The sequence below is a fragment of the Tigriopus californicus genome, chromosome 6 (genome assembly GCF_007210705.1).
Source record: "Tigriopus californicus strain San Diego chromosome 6, Tcal_SD_v2.1, whole genome shotgun sequence".
In the NCBI taxonomy this organism is placed as follows: Eukaryota; Metazoa; Arthropoda; class Copepoda; order Harpacticoida; family Harpacticidae; genus Tigriopus; species Tigriopus californicus.
The window spans coordinates 4727364-4746131 of NC_081445.1; the positions used below are offsets into that span (position 1 = coordinate 4727364).

General features: G+C 41.2%; 3 protein-coding genes across 3 annotated transcripts in view; 2 read left to right on the forward strand and 1 right to left on the reverse strand.

Moving 5' to 3' along the window:
- Positions 1 to 3240, reverse strand: LOC131881653 (uncharacterized; the record flags this gene model as incomplete). The annotated part of the gene is given in 5 exon segments (XM_059228580.1): positions 1 to 214; positions 326 to 560; positions 636 to 807; positions 901 to 1172; positions 2996 to 3240. Coding segments are annotated over 5 exon segments (977 nt in total), but the record flags the coding sequence as incomplete, so codon positions are not given.
- Positions 3241 to 4035: 795 nt separating this feature from the next.
- LOC131881655 (partner of bursicon-like) lies at positions 4036 to 5988 on the forward strand. Its single transcript, XM_059228582.1, has 4 exons — positions 4036 to 4150; positions 4824 to 5029; positions 5112 to 5239; positions 5624 to 5988. Exons 2-4 carry the CDS (start codon positions 4876 to 4878, stop codon positions 5789 to 5791), a joined length of 450 nt encoding a protein of 149 aa, XP_059084565.1. The 5' UTR covers positions 4036 to 4150; positions 4824 to 4875; the 3' UTR covers positions 5792 to 5988.
- Positions 5989 to 6847: 859 nt separating this feature from the next.
- Positions 6848 to 18768, forward strand: part of LOC131881651 (uncharacterized) — a 12682-nt gene continuing 761 nt past the window's right edge. Inside the window, exons 1-6 of the mRNA XM_059228577.1 lie at positions 6848 to 6997; positions 8287 to 8444; positions 8525 to 9103; positions 9976 to 10195; positions 17313 to 17610; positions 17766 to 18181. Coding sequence (XP_059084560.1) covers positions 9022 to 9103; positions 9976 to 10195; positions 17313 to 17610; positions 17766 to 18181 — 1016 coding nt within the window. The 5' untranslated portion in view covers positions 6848 to 6997; positions 8287 to 8444; positions 8525 to 9021. The remainder of the gene's footprint in view (positions 6998 to 8286; positions 8445 to 8524; positions 9104 to 9975; positions 10196 to 17312; positions 17611 to 17765; positions 18182 to 18768) is intronic.

Below are 18768 nucleotides of genomic sequence, written 5' to 3' on the forward strand. Positions count from 1 at the left end.
ACTAGAATATTTGGATAGAAATGCAATACAAAGTCGCTAAAAGCATTGCCAAGCGCTTGAGCGTAAGTGGGCCTCAACGAGGAGCTCCACCGGATCTCGCCCGGGATTTCGGCTTGAACGGCGTCCATTTGCTTCCCGTTGGAATATCTTGATCCGTGCTCTTTCACAGTGTGACCCCCATTGAAATAATTCAAGCCGCTCAACGTTGCCGCACCTGCAGTACACATTCAATTCAAATTGGTCGAGCATTGAACTAACTCCTCTTGTACGTATATACGGGTATACAGCACACACAATATGACGGCATTGAACTGCATCGACTCACTCATTTGAAGGGTGCTTGGTCCTGGCAGAGCCTTGAATCCTTGATCTTCAAGATATTTGCCCAAGCTATTGGGACCCAGCAACATATCCCACACGGAAGCGTTGGTCTCATCCAATAAGGACAAGAGACCACAACGTCTTCTTTGAGTCTCAAGATTGTCCACGCCATTAATCAAATCCTCGATTTGATCCAAACGGAACAGATAGCCCAACTCGGTGCTGTTTTGCTTGTGTGCCTACATGAGAGATCGATCAGATCCAGTCATCGCCGGCCAAGACCAAGGACAACCCGAAAGAGGCTCATTATTTACCTGGCCGTGGATATCCAAGAGAATGCCTCGTCCCATCATTTGGGATTTGATTTGGGCCAAACGCCCGTGGTATTTGTCATAGACTGCTTGAGCAGGAGCAAAACCTTGGGCGCCCTCGTCATATTTGCCATTATAGGAGTTGAAGATTGGGCGGTTCACATCCAGCTTCTTCCTTTTGAGGAATTAATAAAGAACGAACGAAGGAATGGTCACTCTACAACTTGGAACTTGGTCGGACATCACACAAACAAGAACCAATGAGTACCTAGCGACCTTCAAGATAAGGACGTGGGGTTGTTTGCCAAGACGTTGTTTGACGACATTGGCCACTTCAATGCCAATATCCTCGGTGAAAGCATCGGTGAAGTAACCATATGAGCACGAATTTGGATCGGGAACGCAAGAAGATGTACTGGAATAGAAGCAATCGTATCCATTGGTGTTGGAACATCCCGCTCGTCGTGAAGGCCAAGACGTTGGGCTGGATCGGGATCCATGCGGTATGCTTACGATCACGTTAATCTCCCCAGGGATGTACTATCAAGTTAAAGAGACTTTCAATTAAGTATAGCCCATATTTTCGGACACGGCGGGTTTCAAAATGACATGCGCTCTCGTCAGTCAAACACTGAAAGAAGCTTGTGTGAACACACCGATCTTGGCGGTGCTGCAAGAGTTTTGAGAGAGCAAATTATAACAAAAAGAAATAAGGTCAGACAAGTATGACCAACATTTTTTTTACTTTTGAGATTAGGATATGAGCTCTCCCATGACTTTTCCTCTAAAGACGTCCTGGAAAAAGATTCAATAACTTTGACCAGCTTTTGCTTCTTTTGAGATTAGGATATGAATTTTCCTACGGGGTTTATTCAAACTAAACCTTGAAGGTACATTTTTTTGCAATCCTACTTTTTGCTTTTTTAGGGCTGCATAATGCGAGTGATTTTGAAAGTTGAGCTGAAAACTTCATTGCGCGAAGTTGTTTTGGATATATCCACTACTAACTGCAAAGTTATTCGAACGCAACCCTTAGATGTTTAAACGAAAGTAGCATTTTTCTACTTTGAATAAGTTTCATTTTGAAACTTCTTTGTTTCGCAATTTTTGATACACGTTCCATTTAGAACTTTTATTGGCCAGGATGAGTTGCATGATGAAACTGAGCCAAAAGAATCAGTGTAATATAAATGGAGTGCGGCAACATCACTCCTTTTGTTGGTTTTCCATACACAAAAAAGTAAGTAGCAGAAAGAAGTGTTAAAAAACGAGTGAGTTTTCCAAAGTCCAAAAAAGCAGCTGGACCACCACTCAAACAGAACATAACTAAAACAGAATACTAGACATTGGAGGCCAACAAATGTATACATCCTGCCTTGAAAATTTGCAATAACTTATTATGAAAGCATCTACCAAATATCAGGAAAAGCAAAATATATTTCATTAGCCTTAGAAAATTTGGGGCATTTTTCCCCATTTCGTCTTTGGGATGGATGATAAATGCATCTAAGTGATATTCATCTGATTTCGATCGGTATTGGGCATGAATTCAGAGCGTGATACGAATCATGAGGAAATTGCAATTATATAATGATGTTAGATTATCAGTACTAAAGAGGAGCAAGTCACTTTCCTTTAACGTTGGTGCGATTTATGGTGTGCTTCAATTTCATTGCACCAAAATGAGCAGGAGTCCATTACACCGTACCTAAAGGACGGTTTTCATCCTTGATGAAACACATTTGAAATTTTTTACTCGTCTCGTGAATTTGAAGGTTTTAGAGATTTCTGTTTTTCTATGGGGGTCAAATGGCAACAGCTCTCCTGGACCTCATTAGTCTGGCATCATCATAACGTAAGGAAAAGTAGGGTTCTTGATCTACCCTTGCTTTACACATTGCAAGAATAATTCCAGATACTGCACCACCTGACGACGCCAAAACACGGACTTTTGAAGGACATTTGTTTAGGAAAATGGCCTTGAGCACTCGTACTATTGATTCTTTAATAATAATCTAATAATAATAATTTTTTATTGCAACTCTTGGTCATGTCATGGCGTAAAAATAACTATAAAATAAAATCTGATGTATAAACATTATACAAAGGTTTGTTGATAAAACAAGAAAAATGTCAAGAAGGTAAAGGCAATAAAATAGTTGACTACAAAGTGCTATTACAATGAGTATGACTAGAATTGGTTCAATGCACATGAAAAAATGTAAGAGCTGAGTTACAGATAGTACAAAGACAGGTAGGTAGAGGTAAGTGATGAAAATCTTGGTCGTTGCTTGGTTAAACTGTTATTTGCCCTTAACCAGGCTCTCCTGCGCGTTCATTAAGAAAAGTCATGACCATCTTACCTGAACGAATTCTGAGTCGAATTCGTGGGCTTGAACGACATGGAGAGCTCCCCAAAGCAACATCAGGTGATATTTCCAAGTCATCTTGATCCAAGCACGGATGACCAATGAATACGCGAGACTTCAAGCGTCTCGCGCTCTATAACGAAATGTATCGTTTATTGGTTCAAGTGTTTTCGTTGTACGCCTCCAGTCTTAAATCTGGGACAGTTTAGTCGTTTGACATCTGTCTTGATTTACTATACGTATTTGTAGGAAAGTGAGGACTGAATGAGAATGATCGATAGGACATTTGTTTGTGTGTGCACGTTTCTGTTCATCCAAGTCGCTTTATGAGGTGGCTGTATGCATTTACGTTTTAGCCGACTCTTTGATTTATATTTTTCAAATGGCATCATCTTAAAGTGTCTGATTGGGGACCAGACAATTCTCAAGGCCATTAAGCCAGCCAAAGCGCTTAGAAGTGCAAAATTGCGATTAGAAATGAATGAAAAAAAAGGTTCGTTATTCCTCATATTTCTAGCTGGTACATAAGGAACTAAGATACTGTCAAGTCACAAAATGTAAATACGTATATGAATGTGAAAATTTTCACTTTAACCATGCCAGGGTCCATTTTTCCCTAGTGTGGAAATCCTTCATTTGTTTCCTTGGTATGAGGAAGAAATCGGGCCTAGCCTTTGTTTTATAGTCAAGCAAGTCAAGGCGAGGAGCAATCGTTTGTTAAGCATTCATCAGCCACCGAGAAAGGCAAATTCAAAATTACTTATGTATTGCTAGTGCACGATGGCTGATGGTTGCTTCCGATGAATGCCTTTGGAATGGAACAAGAATGGAAATCTCCTATCAGGATGTGCAGGGTGCCGGGAGTTTCAGTGAAAGCACTCGAATTAAAATAGCCAGTTCCATGATCTGGCAAAAGGTTTTATTGCCGATGAGAGGATGAGTTGAGAGGCGAAGAGGGTCCTTCCAAAGAATCACCTGAGTCAAATGCCTCCCTTGGGATTCCCGGGAATAAACCCGTGAATCATCTATGAAACTAAAAGCTCTCGCCGCATGGGTCCGGTTCATTAAAGCAAGGGTCAATAAATGGGACCCTGGACTCACTCGAGTACTCAGTTAATGGACTAGAATGGTCTGAGTCGGTTGGCAGAGGTAAGTGCGTCTTTCCATTACAACTTCTTGTATTAGGGGATCCCTCAATTTGAACAATTATTCCATTCAAGACCCCTTTCAAGAGTACCACTAGTCTAGCCTGGCCTAAACATGAGTGTGTGTGTGTGTGTGGGGGGGGGTGGCACTGGTCCCTGGAGAATCGAAAACAAAGCCCTTTTCAAACACAAGAATTCCTGACCAAACATGGACTCTAGAGATTTCTCCATACCAGTACTTCCTGGGCATATATTTTAAGCGACACACACACATATACCTGTACGTACACCATATTCGTAGATCTATGCAGACTTTGAATTTCCTTACTAAACCGGGGTGAACAAAGGAGACACACTGGCATTCAACAATCGACTCAAAGGCTCTTTCGATCAAAGGGACTCACCTTTTTTTCGTAAACCAAGCAAATCTATCCCAAAGGATATGCTAATCTAGTCGTTTCCGAGTCAATGGCATGCCCATATTTTGTCCAGTTCCTTTCAAGATCCATCCATGGAACGGTCTTTGGCCTTCATTCAAAGAGTGTTTTTTTTCTTCCTTTGATGAACACACACGGAGCTTATTTTGACTTAGTCTTCAAAGAAGATGTGTGACAGAGGCAATTTCGAACTTGATCTTTTTTGTTGATCAGGCGAAGGGGTCGTTTTCTAATTCTTAGGAGGACCCGAGGCTTTCATCAGCCCCCCACCCTCACCCCCCCGAGAAACGAGATGACCTCTGATTCACTCGGCGGATCTCGTCGTCGTATGGTGGCGACGAGGATGATCCTTCTGTGTGGATGGATGGTGGTTGTTGTCCAGGCAACTCAGGACAAGTATGACAGCAATTGCGAGACTCTCCCGATGGAAATTCACATTTCTAAAGGTATGCAAGCTACAGACATACCAACATATATTTGTTCGGAATGTCGCTATTCGAGAGGCAATGATTTCCGATTGCTTCGCAGATGAATATGACAGTGAAAGCCACATGTTAATGCGAACCTGTGAGGAGAGTATCATCGTCAACAAATGCGAAGGAGCTTGTACGTCAAGCATCCAACCCAGTGCCAAGAATCCTCTGGGTTTCCACAAGGTTAGTCACCGCATACATGCATACATACACGTGCCTCGTTGAGCTGAGCTCCAAATCATCTACTTACGAGCTAGTTTGTAGTAAAGGATTTGATGACCACTTCAGACTATTACATGAGCAAGGTGTTTGCAACTATTCATGCAACCCTTATTTTCTTGGCAGAGTCCGTTCATTTTTTGAAACGGTGACAAAAAAAACAGCGTTCGATTCAACTCTAAATATTTGAATTTATTTGCAATTTATATCCCGGATTGAGTTTCGTGAGCATTTTGCTCCCCTCCAAAACTGCCATTACACCGGCAAATAGACAACTAGACTAACCTGGTCTGCGTTAATAGAGTGTAATCTGTAAGGCCACCATTGAAATTCGATTTTGATCCACAGGAATGCAAATGTTGCCGGGAGAGCTCCTATCGAGAACGTACCATCAAATTGACCAATTGCTACGATCCAGATGGACAACGTCTCACCAAACCCGGTGTGTCCACCATGTCCGTGTCCTTGAACGAACCCAACGATTGTCAATGCCATGAATGTGGCAAGAAGATTTAGTTGGTCCAGACCACCAATGTCAGTTTTAGGGAGCTTGCTCTGAGGAATCCAATTTAAATCCATGATGTACACTATTACTGTATGTAGGTACTATCGACTGTATGCGTAAATGCACTTCTTTGGTTTGTACTTCCTAGTTTACGCTTGACTCATGAACACATACACGACAAGGTTGAAATACACAGCAAATAATTGATGATTGTGCGTGCCCAAACCTCGTCCACTGGAATCTCATGTCTTGTTCAAAACTATTGGTGGCTTCCCATCAATCTGAACAGCTTGCATTCGATTTGAGCTTGACACAACATGCCCGTGAAGACGTTTGACCGTAGGTAGCTCTGTTAACAATAACCTATGTACCACATCTGCAACACAAAGGCTCTTTGATACTTCTATATATTACTCTTCGCTTGGTCTTTGGCCCATTATTCTCTCAAGCTTTAGAAAGTAGAAGTGCCAGCAAGCGGGGTTTGTCAAATTATTTCTCAACATTACTACATCTACATTATTCTTGTTAACATTACAAAGTAACTGTCTTCTGGGGTCAAAATTATTCAGCTTCCAGTCAGTGATTGACATGGCAAACGGGATCGATAAATCCCTTCCTTGTTAGTGGACTTACCTTGGGGTTGGAAACCGGATCCACTCGGCCAGCCTTCATGACTAACAATCGCGGCACCCATTTAGCCTTTTGGGCTTCAGGAAGCCTACAGCCTTCAAAGCAACCCGTGGAGGACCATCGCAGATTGGGTGACAAGTACCAAATTGTTTACACAAATCCCACTCTTCACACTCCTCATTACACGTTGGAGTGGGACAATTTTGGACCCTCGTCTTTGCTTGGTTGTGGCTTGGCTTCTGACATTCACCATTATCATCATGGACAGCCTTTGAACTACAGGGCATAAACTTCCTTCAGGAGAAGCAAAGGACAGTTATGAGGGAGAAAGGCCAACGTTTAGTTTGGGACTTGGCTCTCAAAGTGGGTGTGCTCACTTTCTTTGGTGGCGTTGAATGGTGCCTGCTGTACGGCCAAGGCGGATGTCAAAGTGGGTGTGCTCACTTTCTTTGGTGGCGTTGAATGGTGCATCTTGTGATCATTGGAGAACATCTTAATGTTTGTGCCCGGGGTCAACATGTCTCATTTCCAGGCAATGTTTGCCGATTTCTGCTCGCACACCTCCTTGCATGGATGGAGCTACATGAGTGAGTATCGTTGTCTTGGGTTTAATTAACTTGATTCATTCAATCTCGACCCTTCCACGGGCATCCTGATGACCATAAGTTCACACAATTGTCTACCATTTCTAAACCTACTCTTACCCAAATGACGTATTTGATATGTTTCCTCAATCAACCGTAGCTGCCTACTTTCGCCACATCAGAAGCGTTCTTTAGTGTAAAACAAGAAAGTGTGGGCCAATATGAAGGCAATATGAGAGGATCAGGTCTAACGTAGTTATTATTTCTCAGAAGGCAAAACTGCACCAGAGTGCTCAAATGGTAACGAATTAGCTCTCTGGGGCCCATAATTTTTGAGGCTCTTACCTTGGCGGTAGCGTTTGGACGTTTCCCAAAATATATGTAATACAGACACTTCATAGGTGGATTTTTCACACGAGGAAACCTGCATGCACCTATTCCGAGGTATGAGCTTTTTGATGCGAGACCCTGCATTGGTACCACTCCGAATAAGTGTTGCCATTAAAGTTCACCTTTGATTTGTGGCCTGACTTTTGTACCTCTATTCAGCTTGAAAGCCCTAGCTGGTGTACTTCGGGCAAAAAGGTTGACCTTCCGACTATTTGCAGATAAAGGTAAGCGTGCTGATTAAATCCATTTATTCTGAATTTACTCGTGTTATACGTGTTGATCTCTAAAGCTTTTACAAGAAGGAATATCAGGCAAAGATATCTGGGAACGTAGCGTTCCAGAAGACCGGCAAAATGTTGCATTTTAGCTCAACATGTTTTGGATCTAGTAACATTTTTTTAGGACGTATTTACAATATTCTTTCTAGAGTCTTTTTTATCCCGAGTAATGTATGTCAAACAAAGGAAAATATCCACCGCAATATACACGTATATTATTAAACGTACACCGTGCGTATTGACATTGGCCTGGATATTTAGTGTATTCCACGGACCTAAAAGCATGAAGATTCGTATTCGTGATTTCTGTGCTTCATGGATTTGATTGATATCTGCATAGGAGCTGGTCTACCCATTCATTAGACTTGGTCCCACTATGATACGGCATTAAGGTCTACCGTGTTTCAGAATGTGTCCAATTAAAAAGTAGTGAACAACCAATGAACCCTTGACATATTTATTCCCTTGGGTTATTTAAGGCAAGCAGAATGATCCTACAGGAACTATGAAAACTGGCATGAAGAAATGCTTACTTTATGTTATGCTCTTGCATAAATGTTCAGATTGCTTATCTGTTAATTGATCGAGTCTCCCTGGAGTTTGATTGATCCTTTCATGTTCCAGGTAATCCCAGCTTGTCGTCTTGGCGTCGGGTGTTCTGGTTGCTAATGATTGTCTCGTCGTTGGGCGTGGCTGCCTATTATCTGCGGTGGTTTGTTCACAACTTTGACGATCATAAGGTGTCAACCACCATTGAAACCACCACCGCCCCACTCTCGCAGGTCTTTCTTGGTCCTCGTGTCAGATAGGATCCACTTATGTATGTGGTTCAACTCTAGATAAATTGATATTCTGGCCTTAGGTGGATTTCCCTGCTGTCACGATCTGTAACGTGAATCAATTCCAAAAGTCCTTTCTTTCCTCGATTGGAATCCTCAATGATGTGGATCTGGCCTTTAAGTTTGCCGAGGAATTCATTATTGGCACGGAAAAAATCCGAACCGACCTCGATAAAAGGAGAGCTCACGCCGTCCTTCAAAGGCCACAATACAAGAGCATGGCCAAGGAATACCTTCAAAGTAGGGCGGATTTACTTCCGAGTGATCGTCTTTTGTTTGGTTGTAATTATACTTTCGGCCAAGGCAAGTAAGTAGGCATAGGCCTGAAATAGCTCACCTCATCACCTCAAACTCTTGGGGTAGATTATCTGAAAGAAGATATACGAGGTATCTCTTCTTTTCCACCACTGAAAAGACAACAATACCTTAGAATTTCAACCGCGTTTTGTTTGGGAGCCCTTTAATTCCAGATGTACTCAAACTGAACCAATCTGTGGTGGAATACGTTCAAAGTCAGAAAATGTTTTCTGTGAACCAGTTGGTAAATCGCTTGTCGGTTCAATGGCAAATCGGCGCCATGATCCCCTACGCAGAGTTCCAAGGTAAACCTCTCTGCAATATGGGATTTGATAATATCGGGAAAAATTCCTTTCATCTGCACATACGTACGTAGTACATACTGCGCGATCCTTTGTGAGGGTTCCAATGCCCGTTTGTGTACTTTAGATCAAATATTCTATGCACGCAGTCAATGAAGGCCAAACATGTGGATGAAAGAGACGAACATGCCGTATTTAGATTCCAGCCCAAGCAGAGCCTTTTTTCTAATACGAAATGGAGCTCATTTCTCTTTTGATCATGTAAGCCCTATTTGAACGGTTTTGAAGCATTTCGTTAGTACTGAGTGCTTGACTTGTGTATTGATAGGTTAAGTAGTGTTAAAAATCGACGAACCAACTTGAGAAAGGCCATAGGACTCATAAAAACCAAATAAAAATCTATTTTGAGTGCCAAGTCAAGGAGAGAATGCTGAACAATGGCTTTCCTCATTTCAATTGTACAAGTTGTTTTTTTTCAAATTTCGCAATTATTTTGTATTGCAACGATTTATTTTGAAAACGTATTATTACAAAGGTTTCGAGAGAACACGTAAAAATATTGAGGCAGTTTTGTTTTGTTTTGTTTGCTACGAAGGCAGATGTCAGCTATCTCGCTCGGCCTGCCATCTGATTTTGAGTGTCCCAATTGTTGGATATTCCTGCTTGAACATTATAATGTATATATATAATATTGAGGCAGTGTGTTATGTGGTATCAATCACAAATTTATTCACCTAACCCAATAATGCCAATTGAGATTAATTGATTTACCGACCAATTACTGGTGCTGTCAGTTATGTGGCTCTGTCACCTCATCTTACTTTTCATCTTGCACTGTATCGATTTCAACCATTCATTGTGTCTTCATACTACAGGGATTGAGCACGTGGCCTCCATTGGAACATATGCGGGCACAGACCACGGGATATGTGCCAAGATCTTTCCTCAAACGTTTGATGTGGCCAATATGATCCCCGAACGAAACGAAGCCATTCAAAGGAAAATTAAAGCGCCCCCTGGTGTCAAGAATGGAGTCAACAATGGGATGACCTTCATGGTCGACGCCGAGATCTACGATTACGCCGACTTGAGAAGGTACCTACTTTACGAACATCATTTGGGATCTAATAATTCGTCGAAATAATCCACTTTGACCCTGAGCAATCGTTCGGGAATCCGAGTCACATCTGGCCCTCATTCCTTTTAAGAGAGCGTTTTGTTCACATTGTCCATTTGGACCATTTGAAAACGACGCATAGAAAAAGGCCTGGGACGGGAACATGGCGAGGCACGGTCAGACAAATTCTACATGCCTTCGAGAGAGACACCTACTGTATTGAAGTGGAAATCATATTGTGTAGTCAAAGAGATGGACGGAATTGGTACTACCCCAAAGTATGTACACTAAAGTTAAAGTATGTTGCAAAGCTCACAGACTTGTGGGGCTTCTCGAAAGAAGGTCAGGCCTTCCTGAAGGTGGACAAGTGTCATTATCCATCAATCAAAGTCACCATCGGAAGATTATCCTTTAATGTACTTTTGGGGATCTCGAGTGATGAAAAAAAAGATCAAAACCCACATTATGGACCACTGGCGCAATACATAAAGAGGGGTTTAAAAACTATATCGAGCAACTTCGACAGATTTATCCCACGAAATGAATGATCGTGTTGTGTGGGGAATGTCACATTGTTGGCGACGCGACACAGGCGATTGTCAGCAGGAACAACCATCCATGAGGTTCAATGAAGTCGATGTGACCTTCATATTTTCTGCGCATTCAGTTAGGACATTTCACAATTTTTTATTTGAATACCTTATTGAGTTTTATACCATAATGTGGTTTTCCCCATGTTTGATTGCACTTATATTGATTTAAAGCAACTCATCTTGACGAAAGACAGTGACATCCTGCCAAAGTTAAACTGTCTAAGTTTGTCTCAGAAGGCGAAGCGATGGAATCAGCGTGAATTGAGCACACGTACATTAGTACCCCAAAAAAGGGTTTCTGCTTGATCACCCTAAAAGATGTCCTAAAATCGTGAAGAATGGGCTAAAAAAAAACATAACAATAAGGAATGTTGAAATGAAAATTGCGACTATTTTCACTCAAATATTTAATATATAAAAATCCGTTTATAAAGATCAATCAATGAAATGTGGGACCAGTTATGTATAATCCGGGTGTAAGACAGTCCAAGTGAAGGCAACACAACACAAGTGCCCCCTCACTCCAATGATCCATGGTATCCCACCACAGCCTTTGAATGGTGCTACTTTTCTTTCTTTTTTTTTCTCTGTTCATTGATAAATTCAAAGATACCTATAATGCAATAAAAATCCTCTATAAGCACTAATAGTCCAGGTTCATTTAGAACACGCTTCCCAATCTAGGACCATAGTAAGATTGAGAAATTGCAAAGAACTTTGGGAAGATCTGTTGCAAGTATAAATCAATTGAGTTAGCTGAATCGTTTTTTATTAACAATCCCGGACTATTATTTTGTTCAAGAATGCCTTAGAGCGGCAAATTTGGGCGCATTGTGTACCAAATTATTGCAATATCAATTATGGTTATTTTCATGAAATAACCAAGTATGAATGAACTAATCAAAGAATGTACATTTGCCTTTATGCTTAAATGTGGGAGTTGTTATTTTATCTCTAATGTCAAAGCAAAGAATGAGTTTCAGGGAAGGCCATAAATACAACGTACGAATTTATTTGTTATCTTAGAGCTTCTCTGCTTAACATCTCCTGAAAATATGCGGACGAAAAGTGAAGAGAGTGCAATAAAGCTGTTTAATCTTTGATAACAAATATTCTAGGGACAAATGTAACCCACACCTTTGAAGTCAGCCATTTCATTTCCTTTGCTGGCTACAAATCAAATCAAGTCAACTCATGGGCAATATCACAATTTTAGCATCTATTCTAATATTTTAATCATTTTACCTTCATTAATTTTTTCTATTATCATACATCTGATTTTAAGCATTTGATGCAATGATACACATTAACAGTTAACCAATAACATGGCCAAGAGTTGCAATAAATGAAAGATAAGAACATGCAGATTCAATCAAAGATATCTTCCGATGATGCAACAATGACCATTGGGAACAGGTTATAAATTGGTTAAAACCAAAATCTTTTTCTTTACGGACATTATCGTCAGTGCAATGCGTGTCTGGGAAATATAAACGCGTATAAGCCGCCATTGGGTGTGAGTGAAAAGAACCCAATCCCAGATTGGCGGTGAGATTTGTGGGGTTTCAACCATTCAGAACAGACTCGGATTATGGAGCCGTTCCATTCACTTATTCACCTTCTCTTCACTTCGTTTTCCATCATGACGATGCTGTTGGTGGTGACGAAGGAGGAGGAGGAGGAGGAGGAAAGGTACACACACGTACGTGCAACGAAGTAGTAGAGTCCCTTGCTCAACGCTTTGGAGCAGAGATGCTCACACAGGTCTTTTTCCGGATCAGTTTTAGCTCTTCAGTGGTTCAGTTGACAAGGACAATATTTGCTTCGCAATTGCCTGGGCCGAAAGCGAGGGATCAAGTTCAACCATGATATCATCCAAGAACTCCAGGACCTTTAGGACTCCTTAGTGCGGATAAGTATGGTACACATGTGTGGAAGGACCTTGTTCCAGGAACACGGTGATCATCTATTTTTTGTCCCTCCTCTGAATAGAGACTCATTAATAACGTTAGCTATATACACCTCTAAATGGAACACGCGGGAAAAAAGGGGCCAACCGCTCGTTCCCATTGCTCCACAAGTGATCCAGACCTACGTACTCGTACCTAACAACGGCAATGGACCTGATTAACCCGTGTTCCATCTTTGTCAAGATTTAGCCCAGACCCTTTCACTGCAATTTAAAGTGCATGTAGAACAGTAAAAGAACAGTCCTGTTTTTGAGGTTGATACCACATTTCGAGGGTATGGGTCCCTTTTCTGTTCCCAACAGTGTGCATGTCTGTTTTGAATGCTTTCAAATGAGTCTTTTGTGCCCAAGACATGCGATGCATCCGATGGATGGATGGATGGAGCCTTTTTGAGCGCGTGCAAGAGAGAAAGAAAGAGAGTGAGAGAGAGGCTGAAAAAAAACCACTCATCCTTCCAAACCATTGGCGCCATCGAAAACTAACTCTTTATTTGAGTGCACGGATGGTGGGTGGTTGTTTGATGTCACCATCCCAAAGCGAGTGAGAAACGCGAGAAGAAAAACAGGCTCTCAAAGGGAAAAGACGCATGGATGAAAAGGTTCAAACAGATGCTAATCAGATGCCTCCTCCGTGGCATCGGTTACCGAGCTTGGGCCTGCACACCGCACACTGAGGAGCAACCGAGAGGCCACTGGTCTTAGTCAAAGGGTCTTTGGTTATTGACATTCCGATGGGGATTTTCCACATGGTGAAATTGGACACTTGAGTCGATCGATAAGCAGATGGTGGACATTACTTTATGCAATCCCCAGGTTTGAATGAATAGCTATCACGCTAATCATAGACATTGATGCGATACCAACAATTAGTTGGGCAAGATAAGAAAAAGAAAAAAAGCCACGCTCCATTGACCTGGTTTGGCAGCTCAGGACTAACCTGTTCCACTTTGACCACCATGCTCACTATTGTCTTATGATAAGGCCACTTAAACGTCGAGGACAAATTGAGCATCAAGTGACGGAACAAAGAATAACCGACGGACGCACATGTTAGGATCAATGTTGTTAAAATGCTCTAGCATCCTGGACTTTTAAGCCGAAACGCGAAGGCGTTGGGATAAATGTTCACCTTTGGCATTGACGAACTTTCACAACACGGCATTTGACACGAGCCCAATGTTTCTTTAGACATTGAGGGAGAAGCATTCTCTCAAATTGTCATTAGGTAGTGACATGAGGATCATCATCTGGCTATCATGTGAAGTTCTATTTTCTATAAGAAAACTTCTACGATATGGCACATGGTTCATGTATGGTAGAATCGCTGAAACAATTTTGACTTAGATTGCTATGTTTTTTAATGTCTGAATCATTCAAATGGAAGCCAATTAGAAGCGGGTAAATGAAAGCTATTCATATAAAAACCCAATGCTACAAAAAATATTCTTGAGTGCGAGGAATACAATGAAACATTGTGTGTAGGATGGATTTAAAACTCGAAAAATTCGTCATTTCACGATTACATTTCAGCGCTATAATCAATGCTAGACTCTTGTGGGCATACGTTTGGCGGTTATCGTGAGTGATCGAGTTTCAGTTACGGCTTCGAGCCAAACATTTTAACTGCCTACAGAGTAGCTCTATCATATCGTTGCGTTATATCAAAGCTTTAGAAAACACTTCGGAACAAAAATTGTGATTTTCATATCAATTTCGTTAAAATGTATTTAGCTTAGTTCTTTCTTCTTGAAAGTTGTGCAAGTTGTGCTTTGCCAAATAAAATAGATCGAAAAATGACCTATCTCTATTCCAAGCTATTGCCAAAGACAAATCATGTATTTCTTCGATGGTAAAAAATCAGTGATATTCTTTCATTTTGGTAAATATTTCTTGACAACTTAAAGATAGTAATTGTTTGCACTAAATTTATTCAAGATGTAAAATTGCCGAGCAGTTTTTTTTAAAACAAGAAAAGCTACGCTTGCCAAACAAGTCGTTGGAATATTATAGAACCGCATCTGCAATTCAGTTTTCAAACATGTCACTTTTTGCCAATGATTATTATCTACGTACCAAAAATGTTTTCAATCGAACGTTTGATAAAAATTTATCAAAGCGCAAGGCCAGCATTATTATTGAACTCGTGGTAGACAAATATGACATTATAGTTGTGAAATGTTTATTTCAGGAGGTTTAAGTGATATGATAAACTTTGTTTAGCTTTTCTTGCATGCTAAAGAAAAGAGCAAAAATATTTTTCATATCATATTTAGGACCTTGTAAAGGCGCAACAGTATGTATTTCTTCGCAATTGTTTTAGCAATAACCGGAGCATTTTATGGTCAAATTTGAATGTAGAATAAATTTGAAGGGTAAGATCTTAGCGACAAACAAACCAATGGTTTTTTTTTAAATTTCAAGGATACTCAAAATGTCAATTAATTACATTTTTAAAAAAATACTATTCTCTGACAGTTCTCAGTGGATTAATGAATTAATCATGGCCACTTTTAATGATATATTTTATCACAAAAGCCGGTCCTTGTGCAACTAAAAGTCTTGGCATTTTGAGTATTTTTTTTGAGTACTTTTTTGAGTATTGTAGAGTATCACCGGCGTATCGGCTTCACCCGACTGACATCTCCAGATCCTTCAACTGCACTCGGACGATGGTCTCTATAGAACCAAGAAATTGTTTGAAGCATCAGGAGGAGTCGAACAGAGGCTGGATGACCTAGAAGAAAACTGTGAGAACCAATCAACTGATAGTGTGAGGTCAAATCATCAAGACTCGGTCAGGAATAGGTCCACCTTGGCCAAACACTACGAGGTCATTAGAAGCACTTTGAATGATGATGTTACTAAAACATTTGGTACGATGAATATTTTTAAACTCCTTTCTACGCTCAGCCAAGGACACTACATAGAGCCAACAATGATTTGGTCCCCTTTTCTTGGTAGCCCTTCTAAAGGGCATTAAGATTCACTTTTCGTTGCGATAACATGAAAAGTATTTATCTTCCATCGATAACATCGAAACGACGAATAACCCTAGGAACATAAGCTAGTGACACTCAATGATCACTCAGGTATCACTCCTCTCCGTTGCGATGCTCTTGGCTGGCCTCAAATGTGTTTGCGCGACAACCATAATCAAACATTGACAGACAGAATGAATGAAAGAAATTATCTCAAGTCACGGTTTGCCCCTTTTTAAAGAGTCAAATCTGAAATCTATTCGTCCCAGGTTTAGTAGGCCCTTGAGTGTTGCTGGAAGTAGAAAGTTCTGTCAGTGGCGGCAAGTTTTTCAGGTCTCAAGTGTGGAAATGCCATCTTATTTGACAGGCTTGATGTGGCGGAAAGTTCAAACTTTAATTCCAATCCAAGTTGCCTCCGAGGAATTTTCAGGCAACATGAATCGGTTCCAGCTTCTTATCCCTGTTGCGCTACGCAGTCTTTGAGTGCATGATGGGACTGACACGAAAGCCTTTAAGAGACCAAACTGTGGAAATTTGATATCGTGTTGACTGAGCCAACGAACCGGCCTTTTTTGTATGTGTGCTCTCAACAAGCATGATTTTGGAACCCGAGAATATTCCGGGAACTCAACTCACTTGTCTGACCCAAAATAAGTTTCCCTCTGAGCACCCGCTGAAAAGCTTCTTCTCCCTCCGACAAAGCAATCAAACAAACAACCGACCACGCTAACCAGCAAAAGAACCCAGTGATGCAGGCTTATATGAACGTTGTGAAATTATGAAGTGCGGCGCCAAAATTGGACATCATGGCTTCATTTATGTGAGATACACCAAACAGGGCGTTTCATAACTCAATCACGTATCTATCTCATAAATTGATTTCAAAAAGAACACTAGGACTTGACAAGTTGAGCCATAAATTATTCATTTATATATGTGTACAAAAAATTGTGTCTTTTCTGACGAGTAGTTTTGCAAATATGACAGATTTTTGCATCGAGCCATATGGGGCACTTTTTTGCCATGCAATAATGGCAAAATAATAATTAGAAAATAGACATTCTTGCAATTCCAGGACAACTCAGAGGCCCTTAATAAACAAAATCTCGGATGTCTCGTGCACAGTTCCTAATAATGTTAGAAGTAACGTTTAATGAAAACGCTTTAAATATTCTAGTGAGGCCTGGATCATAATAACGTCCAGCTGAATTGTTGAAGCCTTCACATAACCAACATCCATGAAATAGCAGAATGAACATGCCAACCAATGATTCTTTTTTCTTCACAAGTGGAGGGAGGAGAGGGTATGTCTAAAATCCAAGCAAAAAGTGGTTCACCATGGAGATTCAATATTGAATGAATTCTCTGTTCTTCATCCTTCCGTCTAAAATCTGGCTGGAATCCATTTTATATGTCCTCCCTCAATTGACACGATGTCGTTTTCGCGTTGAGATAAAGCCCATCATGATTGATTGATTGATCTGGTGACAGTGGATGTACAGTACGTACGAACGTACTTACGCACCTCTTCATTTCTATTCTGGTCTTTTTCCAGCCCATCGAATGGCTTCGTTCTGGCCTTGCATCATCATTGGACATTCCTTGTGATCCAGCAACAAGGCTTCAATGTGGCTCTGGAACGTTTACGCAAATCGCTCTCACGCCAATCCTGGAGTCCACCACCAACATGGCCAAGATTAGATTCAAACCAGAAGATAGGGGATGCTATTTCCAGTCCGAGATCAATCTGGAGCACTGGCCTTACGACTTCAAAGGACACGCTGAATCCCGAGAAACGATCAGAAGGAGGTCGCTACTCGATGTCTAATTGCCTCTACGAAGCAGTTCTGGAGGTGAGAGCTAACAATAGAAATCTTCATGGCGGAACAACAACAACAGCAACAACAACAACAATAGCAATAGCTGAAAATAACTGGAACAATCAAGGGAGCGGAAACGTTCGACACGACGGGTCGTCTTATTGAGCAGGACATGGTTCCAATTTCAGGAGATCCCGAGTCAGTGCAATTGTACTCCGAACTTCCACGCTATCGGATTCAACGTGGAAACTCATCCTCCGTGTGAAGGTCGGGGGATCACTTGCGTCACGAAGCTTCTGAATAAGTTGGGTATTTTGGATACCATTCAGGATGGAGCGAGCCGGAAGCGATGCTTTGCGGCTTGCGAGACCCAAATTAACCGCTACCAATTGAGCACCATTCCGTATCCGAACACGTTCAACTTTTTGCTCCGAACCGAGGTGTGCCGCATCGTCCGAAGCCTCCAGCAACGATGCGAATTGCCCGATAAGCGCTTGGTCCTGGAGGAGACCTATGAGTCCCTATGCGGATTGACCTCTCGGTTGAATGGCAACGATGCGTGCTTCCAAGGCAAACTGAGACTCTCGAGAATCGAATACTTCAAGTGAGACCTGAGCACCTGCTGGTCCATTACTTTGTTTTCCTTCGAGCTAAGGGGGAGGGACAGATTTTGCTACGAGCAATGCAGTAGACTCAACCTTCCAATTGAAGCCTTTAGGATATTACGTAGTAGTGTTTCACAGATGCGTAGCGTAGTACAAGTTATCCTTGATGGAGAGGAAAACTAGAATTTGCCCTAAATAACAAAGGAAAAAATGCCCAGATATCGGGGACTTTAAGGTACGAGGCAAGATTTTAATAAGGTGCCATTTTGGTCACCTTTGCTCAGAAAACAAGTGAAGTTACAGAAGTAATACAAGCGCTGCCAATATATGTATCTTTTTGGGGGGGACTTCCTTACCGCTACTGGGGATGGGATCCCCAGCACTTCAATACGCAAGAGTTTTATGTCTCCTTCACCTTTAAATTCATATAATATCTGACCACGTGTACGAGTTAGATTTGGTAGATCTGGTAAGCCCTTGAAAACTTGTCCAAGTCTGACTTGAAAGATGCTACCGGATGAATGCTACGAAAATTAAAGGGAAACAAATTAAATAATGAAAGAGATCAAGAAAGAAGAGAAGTGGA

What these genes read in the sequence shown, in the direction of transcription:
- LOC131881655 (XM_059228582.1), top strand. Translation starts at nt 4,876, where the DNA reads ATGACCTCTGATTCACTCGGCGGATCTCGTCGTCGTATGGTGGCGACG. An exon ending in GGAAATTCACATTTCTAAAG is followed by an intron (nt 5,030 to 5,111) that starts GTATGCAAGCTA and finishes ATTGCTTCGCAG; the next exon opens with ATGAATATGACAGTGAAAGC. An exon ending in ATCCTCTGGGTTTCCACAAG is followed by an intron (nt 5,240 to 5,623) that starts GTTAGTCACCGC and finishes TTTGATCCACAG; the next exon opens with GAATGCAAATGTTGCCGGGA.